This window comes from Sceloporus undulatus, chromosome 5, assembly GCF_019175285.1.
Source record: "Sceloporus undulatus isolate JIND9_A2432 ecotype Alabama chromosome 5, SceUnd_v1.1, whole genome shotgun sequence".
In the NCBI taxonomy this organism is placed as follows: Eukaryota; Metazoa; Chordata; class Lepidosauria; order Squamata; family Phrynosomatidae; genus Sceloporus; species Sceloporus undulatus.
The window spans coordinates 21,217,678-21,232,148 of NC_056526.1; the positions used below are offsets into that span (position 1 = coordinate 21,217,678).

Here is a 14,471-nt window from a genome sequence, read left to right on the forward strand (position 1 = left end):
AGATGGCATCTTCAGAAGATGCCAGCCACAGATGCTGGCAAAACGTCAGAAACAAACTCTTCTAGAATATGGCCACATAGCCTGACCCCCCCACCCACCCACCCCCCCCCAAAAAAAACCTATAGATGCTGGCCATGAAAACCCTCTTGCTCTTTCAACAAAATCTGCTTTGACTGGAATCTCCACTTTCCTTTTCATTTCATGAGTGTCCTTGTAGGGTCTGGCAGGGAGTTGAGTAACTGGGTGGCTAGGTTGGGGAGTGCAAGTGAGCCACTCCCAGCCCCACAGCTCTCTGCACCGGGTGACACCATAGCTAGTGATGCCACTGCTCCTAGAAAGCACCAATCCCTGTATCACCCCACTTTGTTTCAGTGCTAGTTCCAGGTTGGGCAAAAGCAGCTCCTGGGCAAGGTGGTCTTAATGACACCCTTACATTTTTGTGTTTACCTGTTTCATCCCCATCACTCTTGCCATGTTCAGGGTCAGTCTCGCTCTCTCTGTCTCTCTTGCTATCTCTCTCTCTTCTGAATAGAGAAGGTGCCCCCTCTTTTATTAATTAAAATACTTCTGTATTGCCCTATATTCAAAGATATAGAGCATCTTACAATGAAATCAGTTTTAATAAAACAACAGTTTTTTAAGTCTTATTTTTTTAAAAAATCATTTACTAGGTAATGAGCTAACCAATTTGAAACCAGTGGCTAACTGGAGATAGGGTTAGCATACCATTAGGTGTGGAGGACCTTTAAAAAAACTGCACAATTTCATGTTATTGGGGGAGAAACAGCTAAATTAGATGGCAAAAACAACACCATCTAAGGTCTTCTCTTCAGTGTTTGAGTTGGTACTAGTTTAGAAGAAGGAATAAAGTGAGACTGGTTTGAATGCTACCTCTCTAAGGAAGTTTCTCTCCAACATTGGGTGCCTAAGATATTGTGTTGGACTACAGTTATCATCATCCTTAGCTAGCATGGGCAATAGTAAGGAATGATGGGATTGCAGTTGATGACAACTAGAGACTCGAGGTCAAGAGTCACTTCATGCTCCAAGTGTTCTGGGACTGCAGCTATCAGTTTCCTCCAACAATGGCTGGAGGGCCGTATAGTTCCTGCTCTTTCCTAAGAAAAGAAGAAGCCCATGTAACACTTTCTGTATGTGTATGAAATTTATTTTAATATCTATCAGTTTTTCTTACTCTCACATTTAGTATTTTAAACTTCAGGTTCCTTTTGTTCTCAATACCATATGAAGAAATATGAGAATGTTGGTAATTTCATCAAAAGCAAACTAAACGAATTCTTCTCCATTTGTATTAGCCAAATTAAACATGTACAACCATTCCAAGCATTATGAGCATCAACTACCTACATGTTATATAAGTATTAAAGGTATGGAGCTTCACAGGAGAAGAGAGTAGTGGAAACCCCGGCCTCAGATTTCTTTTTCTTTTCTTTTTTAAATTGCACTTCCTAGGTCTGGATAGTTAAATCTGTATGTTTTGGTCTCACACATATTCAATATTTTGGAAGAAAATCTTGAGTTCTTTCTATTATGAATATGAAGAAACATGCGAGTTTTTGTAAATTCTTATCAAAAATGAGATAAAACAAAATTGTGATCCATTTCTAATATATAGACCATAGTAACTGCATCTTCCTTTCTCAGTACAGAATATTGTTTATTCGTGTTACCAATACCCAGATCATTCTATCCATCCAAACCTGTTTCTACCTATCTGGTGTTCCCCTTCTGTATCATCATAGATGGCAACAGCATCATAAATGCAGTCCTGGCTGATTTCAATGGCAAAGTCTTCAAAATCCAGCTGAAACAGAAGATGGCAGCATTCATCACCAAAGATCACTTTTGTGTTTATAGAGTATAATCACAGGCATGGGCATGAGGAAAGGGAGTTTTTGGAGGATATGGGTGAGAGGGTCCATTGGATCAATTATGGTCTGTGAGTACATGACACACAGAACACTTTCTAGAAAGTTGAATGTCTCTCTTCCTCTGACTAAGGCACAACAACGGTCCTTTATTACCTTTATGATATGTTCCATTGGAGCCTCAATGAGCCAATGGCATTTGGTGCTACTGGGGTATAAGCCAGGATAATTAGCCGTGTCAAACGTCCCTTCTTCGGTCAGAATGGCTACACTGCCACAGCCAGAACCTGTGATATATAGAAGGAGAAAAGCTGAAGTTGCCATTTTTGACAAGCATCCTTTCCTAGGCTTCATTAGGCAGAGCAACACACTGCCAAGTGAAGGCAAGGTGTTATTAAAAGTTGGGCCAGTTGTATCACTGAATGTATTATAAGAGGGGAAAAATATCTCAGACAAGTACATCTTTGAGCTTGCAGAGTTCATGTTGTGGTTGGTGTTATATACCTTCAAGATGACTTTGACTTAAGGCAACCCTATCAAAGCTGGCTTTTTTAATGTTGTTTTTTTAGCCAAGATTTATTCAGAGGTGTTTGCCATTGCTTCTCTTTTAGACTGAAGGAGTGTGGCCTGGCCAAGATAATGTCTTTACCATCTTGTCATAGCTTTTTAAATTTTATTTTGTTTTATCCATTCAGATTCTGCCTTTTTTAAAGTCTTTGGACCTAAGATATCTTTAAAAAATAAAAACTGACACACATAAAATTTCACATCACTAAAAAACATATAATTTTTAAAATATAATTGAAATAGCAATAAAATTAAATGCAACTTAAAATATCACCAAAAAAACAACAATATGTTCATTGCAATACATTTATTAAGCCAAACCAAAAATACACAAAAAAGTATTATCTTTTGGAACTGAAACTTTTTCCACAAGGCAAAAATGTTTTAATAGGGGATGCATGGTTGTTAGGGTCATGTTGTCCATACCTCATCTTCAAATGGTATGAGAGCAAAGATGAATGAACTATACAATTATGCTCCAAAAACTAGACCCTGTCCCCCAGGGTGTTGGGCTCATTAAAAAGAAAGGCAACAGAGGTAGAGGCATACATACTGGTTCCCCACTTTGGAATACAAATGGGTCCCTTAAAGATAGGTTGATGTGACAAACATTTTCACTCCAAAATGACCAACAGAAGCTCTGAAACTTTTGGAGGGAGGTTCTACTGGTCACTTTAAGGGACTCTCCCAAATTTGGATGGCGATGGTTTGGGTTTTTTTAAGACCCCAAATTTGAATGGGATGGGTGTGCATGAAAATGTTAGGAGTAGCCCTCCAGGGTCCCATTGGGGGTGATGTTACCCCCCCCCCCCAACTTCATTTATTTATTTAATATCCCTATGCTACTTGACTTCTGAATATTTCAGGGCTGTGTACCACAAAACCAATTTTAAGACAATAAGAACAACAACCATTTAAAAGACTAAAATACATTACTTCATTCATTACTTAAAACCAAACAATATTAAAAAAATTACAACAATTTATAAAGCTTTGTCAAATGTCCACTTCTAATCTAAGCAGATGTGGGGTGGAGAGAGAAAAAAGAAGAGTTGGGCCCGCTCTGCACAGGCATAAAGTACTTCCCCAGGACTTACTAGGGTTAGGAAAGGGCGTGCTTTACACACGCCCCTAACCCTAGTACGTCCTGCAGACGTACAAAATGGCGACTGCCATTCTACACAGGTGCCGCCATCTTGACGTTGTGGATGCCTAGCATCCGCACATTGTACGGCACTAATGACGTCGCAAGTGCGCCATTGGTGCCTTGCGGCGTCATTAGCACGCCGCAACAAGAAGCGCCATTTTAGGGCTTCTTTTTTGTGGCGCGGAGGAGCCTCGCAGTTTGGCCACTGAGGCTCCTCCGTGCAGCAAATGAAGGTGCAGGCAGACCGTCCGTTTTGGGTGGTCTGTAACGCGCCTAAGATGGTGTAGCAGGGAAATAAGAAAGATTGTATTATACAGAGATACCATATTTTCTCCCTGAACAGATTTTTGTCATAAGGAAATGAAGACAGAAGAAACAATAGGGGGGAAAACAGGAGAATTATGATTTTGGAAGGCACTAATGTGGGGACTACCTATGAAATTCCATTAAGAAGGCAGGGAAAGGGCATGATAACTGTCTCACCTGGAAGCCCCTAAGACACCTGGAAGAAATTACCTGCTTCAGATGCTTTATGAACAGCAGCGAAGGTGAACTCAAAGCCCCCTCCAGTATTGCTATTGTCAGACACAAACGTGACAATTGCTTGGTTTGACTCTACCAGGAGAGGGGAAGGCAGCACACTTCCACAGATTTTACCTGAAGAGAGAGAAATAAAAAAAGAAGAGGAGGGCCAAAAGGTTAATTCATGGCAAGGATGCTAATATACAGTATACTGAAAATCAATATTAATAAAGCCAGCCTATTGCTGATCTCCAACAGGCTATCTATGATGTTTCTCTCCTGCCTCTCATTGACAGAGGTGCGGGACAATTCTGTTTCTTCACTTCTTGTATACACAGTGGCTCTTTCAGAATCCATTTTTAAAAAATAACATCTAACCAAATTTTCATTTAACCACATTAAACTATGTACATATAAATATATTTAGGCTGTGTGTATGATGTTGTAATTTAAAGACATAATTTTAATTTATCTACCAGTAGTTCTTTTTGTCACAATGCTTGCCATTGCATTCAGTGATATTTGGGGATTACAATTAACTCATAAATCATAATTAGTGCAAAAACATTACTAATATTACACCACACTCTGCATGGTGTGGTATAGGAGGAGGCTAATGTAGGGAGTGATACCATGAATTACTGCACCAGGTGACACCAACCCTACTGATGCCACTGGGGCTAAGCACTTTAGAAACTTCCTTTAGAGCCTCAATGAAATCCTGAAGTGGATTCACTGTTCCACTGCCATAGAAGCCACCAACATCCACTGTATTTCAACCTGGATATACAATCCAAGTGTAAAAAAATCCTCAGTTATTTGTTTTCTAATCACTGACCAAATGAAGACTCAATCAACTGCAGTTATTTAAGTCTTGGGAAATCCATTCGTAGCCTCAATTAAGCCTTGATGTAACAGAGTGCAGCAGTTACTCTCTCTTAGCTTGACCTGCCTCATGAGGCTGTTGTGAGAATAAAGTGGAGAGGAGCAGCCTTGTATGTTCCTTGAATAAGGAGAGGATTAAATTCCACACACCTATTAACTCCTTCTTGCTTGAGCAGAAAGTAATGGAGTCATGGTCACAACCAATCTGATCTTCTATGTCAACTCTGATGAACTGCACAAGTATGAAACTGTCCTCTGGCACAGATATGTTCCAGATACACAGGCTGCAAGTAAACAAACAAAGCCATCAGTTGACAGCATTCAGAATAAGAGCCTTGTCACATAAGAAAAGAAAACCAAAACAGATTGTGAGAGTAGTGGCTTTGTTCATGTCTGTCTGCATGCCATCATAGCACTTCTGTTCTCTTCCAGAAGGAGATGGTCATACAAGTATGCCTTTTGTCAAACTGATGTTTCCAGCACAACAAAAGGCACAATGTTTACTCCTGTGTAGTCAGGATCCCAAATAGTCATGAAACCTATTGCCAAAACCTTCCATTATTGCATATTCAGCCCTTCCTTCAAACCAACATGGCATATGACAAGAAACAAGTGGTCTTTGAGATATTGTAGGATTCCAGCTCCCATCATTTCCAACTACTGTCCCTATACAGAGTTTTAGCCCTTGCTGAGAAAGGGAAGAAGAGAGCCAGCTTGGTATAGTGGTTCAAGCACTGAAATATGGCTCTGCAGGCCACGGTTTAAATTCCTACCCAGACATGGAAACCCACCTTGGGCAAGTCACACTTTCTCAGTCCCAGAGGAATGGCAAACCCTCACTGAACAAATCTTTCCAAGAAACCCCTGTAATAGAGCTGCCAAAGGTCAGAAAAAACTTAAAGGCACACTACAACAAAAGATGGGGAGAAATTTGATTTGACACTCTTATGCAAACATTTAATTTGCACTTCTGCACCCAATATATGGTCAAAAAGGCTCCTCTGGTGGCTGCCCTTGCCCAGTGTTTGTGATACAAAATTAGCTTACTTGCTAATTAGCTTACTTGCTGTTCACCGCTATGATCTTTGGAATAGCGGTATATAAATAAAACAAATTATTATTATTATTAATTAATACAATCCTCTGAGAAAAGATGAACACAAGATGTTTGTATCAGGGAAATGTGTGCACCAACGTGAATATACTGGGGAAAGTCATGCATGGAAATGCACTGCATGACAGGGAAAAAAGGAGAAAAAACATGGATTAAACAAAGTGCATACCAAGCTGCATCTGTGCAGAAGTGTGTATCAAAAGTCATAGGAATTTGTTTCTTTAATTTCAGTTAATGCAAAGAGAGAGAGAGAGAGAGAGAGAGAGAGATGGGATGGGATGGGATGGGATGGGATGGGATGGGATGGACTTATGAATGGAAAGTCAGAAATGGAACTTGACTGAAATCCTCCATCCTTGACTGTGTTTGTGTAGGCCAAGGTCTGCACAGGAGATGAGAGTTTTATCATGTGTTGCTCTGGTAAGGCAGGATGTAGGGTCTTGGCTAATATTTTGATGCTCTGCTTAATAAATCCTTCTCCTTTGCAATGCAGATGGCTAAATCATTCAGCAGTGTTATGCAAAATCTAGTGTTATGGACTACTGCAAATACCTGTTGTCAAGGTAATTATCCTCTGTTAGCTGAGGGTGCCGAATGTGACCACTTTCTCCAAACACCGACACTCCATGGGGATTGCAATTTGCTGGGTTGGGTGGAGACAGGTAGCTTGCTTTGGGTACTAAGCAAGTAGGGAGGAAATAAAAGTAAACTCAGCATGAATGTGAGGAATGTACATGCACAACGCTTGAAAACTGTCTTGCAGGGCTGATGTAAAGCTTACTGAAAGGGTAAGGAACAGAAGGTGTTGAACTCCAACTCCCCATCAGTTCCTGCTCCCACTATTAATGGTCAAGGAAGATGGGAAATCCAACAACATCTGGAATGCCACAACTGCCTCCCTCTTAGGTAAATCTTCGAGATAATTATTAATGGACTTTTAATAGCTAGCCATCATAAGATATCTTCACTTTCAATATAAAAGGAAATCAAATAAATTTGAACTAGAAAACTGACTGCATTAATGGGAAGTCAAAAAGTTTAAGTAGAGGAGATATAAAACCTTTCCCTAAATGGAAAATTCCAGGATTCCAAATGATATTGTCATGGCAATAAAATTAAAATGATAGTGCTATAATTGTGTAGTGTGGAAGTATCTTGTATCTCAGATTGGACCCCTTTTTACTGTGCCTTATAGTACTCTGAAAGAATACAACTGAGAACCAATCCCATCCATCAGTATAGATTACTATACGTTCCAGCTCTTGGTCACTTCACACTCAAGTATGACTACAAAGAGACAAAAGAGTTACATACACTACAGAGTTACACAAGTTTCATTCCACTTTAATTGTCATGGCTCCATCCTAGAGAAACCTGGGACTGGTAGTTGGATGAGATACTTAGATAATCCCAAAGTATCCACAGAAGAGGACTGGAGATTAAACTGAATTTGATAATGTAATGTACAGGCACTCAGGATACTTTGAGAATTATAATTCAAGGAAGGGTACTAGAGCTTTATAACAAAAAATTCCAAGTACCTCACCAAACTATGAATCCCAGGATTTTGTTTGTTTGTTTGTTTGTTGTTTGTTTGGATAGAGCCATAACAGTTCAAGTGGCTCTATCCAAGACCTCATAGTCCAGGAAATATGAGGTTCTATAAGAAGCAACTGGAAAAAAGGAAAAAAGAGCATTTTGTAACTAGTATCTGGGGTGAAATGCTGAGCAAATCATGCTAGGCAGTTCTGTAGCACAATATACATTTAAACATTTGCTGGCTAAAAAGAGTACTCACCAGTGATGATATTCTGGACAATAAAATCCAGAAGCTTGTCTACTTTAGAGAAGACACCTGGGAAACCCCTCCCACTGCTGCTTTTCTTGTCTGTCTGCCAGCCTTTTCCACAACCGATGCCCCAAGATGTGATGCCCACCAGGGTCCAGATGCCACTAGCTCTTCTACATGCCAGCGGACCTCCAGAATCCCCCTGAAACAAGACAGAACAGCATCAGGAGCATTCCCTCCAGACAAGGAGGTTATAACACAATCTGCATCAGAACAATTACACGAAGAGCTATTACTCTTACTTACCACATCACATTTTGTAATTTACCACAGAACAAAACACCACAATATGGCAACCCACTGGGTGACCTTGACAAATGCCTATAATAATTAAACACAGCAAAGCAAACTTGCTTATTAAAATATGATAAAACTAAAAGCCATTCAAAGCACATTGGTAAAGACATTGTAACACCAATCCATTAAAAGCTCTTCCTCAGTAGTCAGTTATTTGCTAAATGCCTGTCTGAAGTAAGAGATCTTTGTCTGTCAACATAAGGATGAAAGAGAGGAGGGTCAATCAAGAACAGATTAGAATAAACAGAATTGAAGAATAAAAAGAGGTGCTTGAATAGGTAGCTGCTAGCCCACTGTAAAAGGTTCAGTTAAGGACATAAACAACATAATGCAGGCATCTTATTAATATCTCTAATTTTTCTCATGTTTGATTTGTAACATCTTGCCTGATGAAGAAGCCAGTGGAGCTTCAAAAGCTTGCAACAAGTATATTGTGCATTTCGACTGGCCGATAAAGGTATCACTGTTTGGTGGATTTTTACCAAGATGATGAGTTTGCTATTTACATGTAGGGAACTTTCTCAGCTCTTGATGATCAGCTGGAACATGAAATCACTGGAAAAAGTCTTTTGGATAACCTCTTAAATTATTTTAAATTTTTGAATATTCATCAGAGCTTGAAAGCTTGATTTTTTTTTTTTTTTTTACTCAGTGCTGCTATTTTCTACCTGGCATGCATCCTTTCCACCATCTGGAAAACCAGCACATAGCATGTTGTTCTGTATCGAAGGCAAGTTCAGTGTTTCTAGCAACTCACTGCAGGTCTTGCTGTCAATGATGGGCAGCTCCACTTCCTGGAGGACATCTGGCACAGAACCATCTGCAAAGGAAAGGAACCAAGCAATGTCCAAAAGGCTTTATCTAAGGAGCCTCAAAATGGTCCAACGTCAGGAAGACCACACTCTCCAATCTAGCTGCAAGAGCTTGCACCACAATTCTAGTTGAGGTCCATGAGTCAAATAGTGGAAAAAGATATTCAATGCATTGAATGTGAACAAAGTTTGCATAATGCATCAGTATGAAAAACATATTCAGTCAAAATATTTATGCAGACACACTCACCAGTTAGGATGCTGGGCAAGTTATATTACTAGAAGAATAATTCTTTAAAAACCCTCACCCCTTTGCGGTTTAGATGCCAACATCATTGTGAGAGTCATAGGTGTGTTACTTCCTTACCTTCTGTGACCTTGCCCCATCCACTCACAACACAGAGAGTCCCAGCTTCAAATAGATCTTCATTGTGCGGAAGACAGATTGGCTGTACTTCGGCTCCTAAGGAAGGGAAAACACAGGAAGCCGTTTTAAAATTAGTTTTCTTTTAAAAATTAAGGGGGGTGGAGAAGTGTGTTCATCAACTAGAGGAGTTCTAGGAGTCACAACTCCAAAAGTAACTTTTCTGAGTTCTGCCTGGTATAATGTACCTTCCTGTGCCTTAATCCTTTTGTAGCTGTCTAAGAGAACAGGCAGGAGGATCTACATAACAGAGGTATAATACAGTACTGTACGTAAAATTTGGCAAAACATTCTTTTACATAGGACAGAGCTACAGGCCGGATTCAAGCTGATTCAATACTCATTCTCTCTTTCCCCCCAAAATGGTAATTCCATGGAGGAAGATCCTCACAAGCAATATCTCTGTATCTTTACTGTTTTATTACTGTTTGTTGCTGTGTGCCTTCAGGTTTTTCAGGCTTATAGTGATATAAAGTGAACCTATCAGGTAGTTTTCTTGACAAGATTTGTTCAGAGGAGGCTTGCCATTGCCTTTCCCTGAGGCTGAGAGCATGTGATTTGCCCAAGGTCACCCAGTGGGTTTCATGGTCAAACTGGGGATCAAACCCTGATCTCTGGAGTCGTAGTCCAGCACTCAAGCCACTACACCATGCTGGTTCTCTTTTTACTTTATTTATTCTCTTATTGCTGCAGCTTATATTATTATATTTTTAGATTATTATATTACTGTACCTTCACTGTTCAAAAAAGGAAGAGATTCTAGGGATCATATTGCAAACACATGTTTGACAGTGCAGAGAGGTGGTTTGACCATTGCCCTACAACTCTGGAAACCAGGGTTCAAATTTCTGCTCAGCCACAGAAAACCACTGGGTGACTTTGGGCAAGTCACATTCTCTCAGCCTTAGGGAAAGGCAGAGGTAAAACCTCCCCTGAACAAATCTTGCCAAGAATACGGTGTGATAAATTTGCCTTAGTCACTGAGTGCCAATTTTAAGAAAAAGTGTGGGATATAATAATCATGACTGAATCAATCATGACTGATCAAGCTTTCCTCTTACCATATCTCACTCTGTCCTTCAGATACAGCAGTGCAATATCTGAATGCATGTATCCAAATCTTTTGAAAGCAGGATGAACAATAATTTTTGAGACTGGGATGTTCTGTTCTTCCTCATCCATGCTTCTGAGATCATATTCCCCCACAGTCACAATCAGATTTTTCACAAGTTTCCTGCCAGACAAAGGGTGACCTCAGTCGTGAAAGGCATGGAGATAATGTAACCTGGAGAATATTGCTGGTTTAATATCTAAGATATATTTGTATCCCCTTCCAGTCCACAAAGGCTACCAAGGCAATGAACAACTAAAAATGATTAAAACAATATAGATAATCCTGGCCCCAAGCCTTTTAGGGTTTTGTAGGTTAGAAATATCACTTTGAATTGAGCTCAGAAGCAAATTGGGAGTACAGTATAGTTCTTGCAGGATCAGTGTTATATGGTATCTAAAATGCACACTTGATACCAGTCTAGATGTTGTCTTTCACACTTGCTGCAGCTTCTGAACACTTTTCAAGGGCAGCACCACAAAAAACACATTACAGTAGTCTAAATCAGGAGGTAACCAAGGTTAATATAGAGGATCCTGGGTATCTGCTGGGATTTGGTTCAAGGATCCTCTCATATCCAGGATACCAAAATCTGTCGATGATCAACTCCCATTATATATAATGACATAGTAAAATGGTGCCCCTTATATAAAATGCAAAATCAATGTGTCTTTTTTAAGTGTTCAAGTTGTGGATGGTTGAATGTGTGAATGTGGAGAGCCAAAACTGTAAAGGACTGGCAAAAAACCACCTCTGAGTATTCCTTGGCTAAGAAATGTCTATGAAATTCATGGAATTACTATAAATTGCCAGGTGATTTGAATGAACATACACACAGATGCATAAAATGGGCTACATAGATAGAGGTTAACTAGAATCATACCACTTGTAAGAGTCACTGTTTGTTGCCTCCTTATATCCTCGGAATTGCAGAAAGCATAATTTTCCAAACTAACAATCCTGCCTAGTTAGGATCCAGTTAGGCTATCTTCATGTTAACCAAGGAGACCAAACTTCCTGGAATCATAGCATATTCAATCCATGGCCGGTCATCAAAGTACTTAATAATCCCACAAGAAACCCAGGGATGCTTTTTTAGCATGAAGGCGAGAGGTTTTGGTCAGGGAAGGTACTAACAGTAGGATTAAAAGGCCAATTCATAGAAGTAGCCAAGACTAAGGCTGTGGGGACTCTAGATGCATGGGACTAGAATATCAATAATCTCTTACCAATGGCTACACTGTGTGGGATATCTACAAATACCTGCAGAGCCAAATGTTCCCCATCCCTGTTGGAAGCTGTCATCCCTTTCCTTCAGACAAGCAAGCAAAGATTGCCTACTAGAGTCTCAGGGAGTACTCAATGAATGCTTTCATGCAACTTACAGGTCAAGATCCACAACACAGTGAGCTGCAGTAACCACTACGTTGTCATAGATCAAACTGCCACCACAGAAGTGGGATCGTCCCAACTTGATGGATACCTATTTAGAAGAAGCAGGGAGAAGAATGCACAAGCCTGCAAGTGAAGGATGGTTTTGCATCGATGGCAGCTGCCATCAGAAACAGTTTCATATACCAGCTTGACAGCTTTTTTGTAAATTCTACAATCTTTTGTCAACTTTTAAGGGCAACCATCAACAAGAGACAGTCTCATCGTCTATAATGGGAGAAAAAGGGTCAGTCATAGGAGTCCACCACTGACTTGTTACTTTTTTTGACACTACAGCTGTCATAATTCCTTAACAAAATGAGGGTTTCTTAAAGCTGTGGTCAAAAAAGTAACTTTTTCAAGCTCCAGATAGAAGATAATATAAGGGAAAGCCAACCAGTACAATTTCTGGCTGAAATGCGTCCCTAGAGATTCACCAGTATCAATCTATGTCTCTGTGCTTATATCCCACTTGTTAGCCGCTAGCAAGCATGGTTTCTTTTCACCTTCTATAATGTTCACATTTCATCAGGTAAAAATTGGCTCCATTCTATTTCTGCATCAGTTTGCATTTTTTGTGCAAAGTGTCCATGAAAATCTATATACCTTTTAGTGCCCATTTGGGTGAGCACATATGCTTATACCCATTTTTGCTCATGATTTTTATATAACATGCATTGGTGGAACATTGTTCCCCATAATATGCTTTTATGTGCCCCATGTTCCTCAATTTATACATTTTTGTATGCATCATTTGATCAAAGATCTGCATCAGAAAATTCAGAGAAGTATAAAAAGAGTAGGATAATGGCATCCCAATTTGTATATTCATTTTGGAAATATTAAAATGTAAACCAAAACACATTCCTAGCCAATGGTACTACCTCACTATTCCTCTATGAATAGGATGGGCAAAGTGTGACCCTCTAGATACTCATGTATTAGAATTCACATAAGCCTTAAGCAAGCAAGTGATAAGGAATGCTGGGAGTTGCAGTCCAACAACATCAAGAGGGTTCATAGTTGCCTTGGGTTCCAACTGAAGGAAATTGCTATTTTCCAGCTCAGAAGTAATGGGTGTGTCTGCATTCAAGGGGGGGAAATGAAGCATGCTTTCCTGGCAGATGGTCTGTGCTACCTTACTTAGAAGCAGGAGTACAAGACTGAAAATTTTCTGCTGAACTTTCAGTCACTTTCTGCCTATAGAAGGCTAATATGTTTGTCCAAAATACTGTAGGCTAGACTTCTCCATGAAGTATTAGCTTTCTATGTGCAAAGGGATCTTGTAGCACCTTTAAGACTAACTGAAAGAAAGAAGTTGGTAGGATGAACTTTCGTAGACTTGAGTCTATTTCCTCAGATGCATGTTTCTTTCTATGTGTAGAGGATGTGTTATGAGGGAAGAATGCAAAAATGCAACTTGAATGTTTGAGATGTAAATGTCTAAAGAGTCTCCAGCAGATATTGTTTCTTCATGTGCAGATCAGCCACTAGAAGAAGCATTCCAGAGGTGCACAATCTGCATGTACTTCTGAAAGAGCAACACAAACACTTAATCTTTGATTCACTGATCAGAATTTCCCATAATCTGTGGTGCTAACTCTCTCTCTCTATATATATATATATATATGAAGGAAAATCAGGTGCATGCTTAATAGAAAGAGCTAAATATTCCAAAAAAGCAAATTTAAAATTGTGTGTGAATTGGGAGTTGAGAAAATATTAACTCCAAAACGTTAAGAGTCCAGTGCTCTCTTACCAAACAATCTTTGATAAACTTTTCCATGGATTGATTTTTTTAAACATCTCATTTTTATTAGATTTTGAGCCCATTCTACCACTGAGAGGCACAGTTAGCATATACTGTATGAGTTTTCTCTATCACATGCATCAACATATTTGCACAGTCAGATCTCTAAATCTGTCATTTCCTGCTATATGGGCTATTTGTACTATTCATTTCTTGGACAGATAATGGAGAAGGCACCCTGACACAATCCCACACCCACATCAAGTACTCCACCTGCCACAAGAATTGTGTTCCCCAAAATACAGAGGTTGGAAATCTTATATTTGAACTACAGCTCCCAGATTCCCACTGCCAAGCAGCTAGATAGCAAATCCTGGGAGCTGTGATCCAAAAAGCAATTTTGCCCAGCTCTGAAAATCTCTTTCTGACAAATGCTTTCTTAGCTCAGACCTGCCATGGTTGTCCACCAGGCACAGATGTTTGCCCTCCAATAATTCTTGAAAAAATCTCAGGATTCCAATTATCTTCTTGGTCTTCCAAATCTAGGGAACGGATTCCACATTTCAATCCTATAAGAAGCAGAAGAGATATCAAATTGGGGTTTAAAACAACAGTGCTTTCCGGTTCTACCTGGGAACAAGTCCTACTAAAATCAGAGGGTCTTCCTTCTAGC

The 14,471-nt window shown here is 39.7% G+C and overlaps 1 protein-coding gene across 1 annotated transcript in view; it reads right to left on the reverse strand.

The window, feature by feature from the left end:
- Positions 1 to 14,471, reverse strand: part of OVCH1 (ovochymase 1) — a 47,926-nt gene that overhangs the window by 29,013 nt on the left and 4,442 nt on the right. The window contains 11 exon segments of the mRNA XM_042467869.1: positions 1,732 to 1,825; positions 2,046 to 2,176; positions 4,120 to 4,260; positions 5,161 to 5,294; positions 6,677 to 6,803; positions 7,923 to 8,115; positions 8,939 to 9,090; positions 9,450 to 9,545; positions 10,568 to 10,740; positions 12,003 to 12,100; positions 14,249 to 14,367. Coding sequence (XP_042323803.1) covers positions 1,732 to 1,825; positions 2,046 to 2,176; positions 4,120 to 4,260; positions 5,161 to 5,294; positions 6,677 to 6,803; positions 7,923 to 8,115; positions 8,939 to 9,090; positions 9,450 to 9,545; positions 10,568 to 10,740; positions 12,003 to 12,100; positions 14,249 to 14,367 — 1,458 coding nt within the window.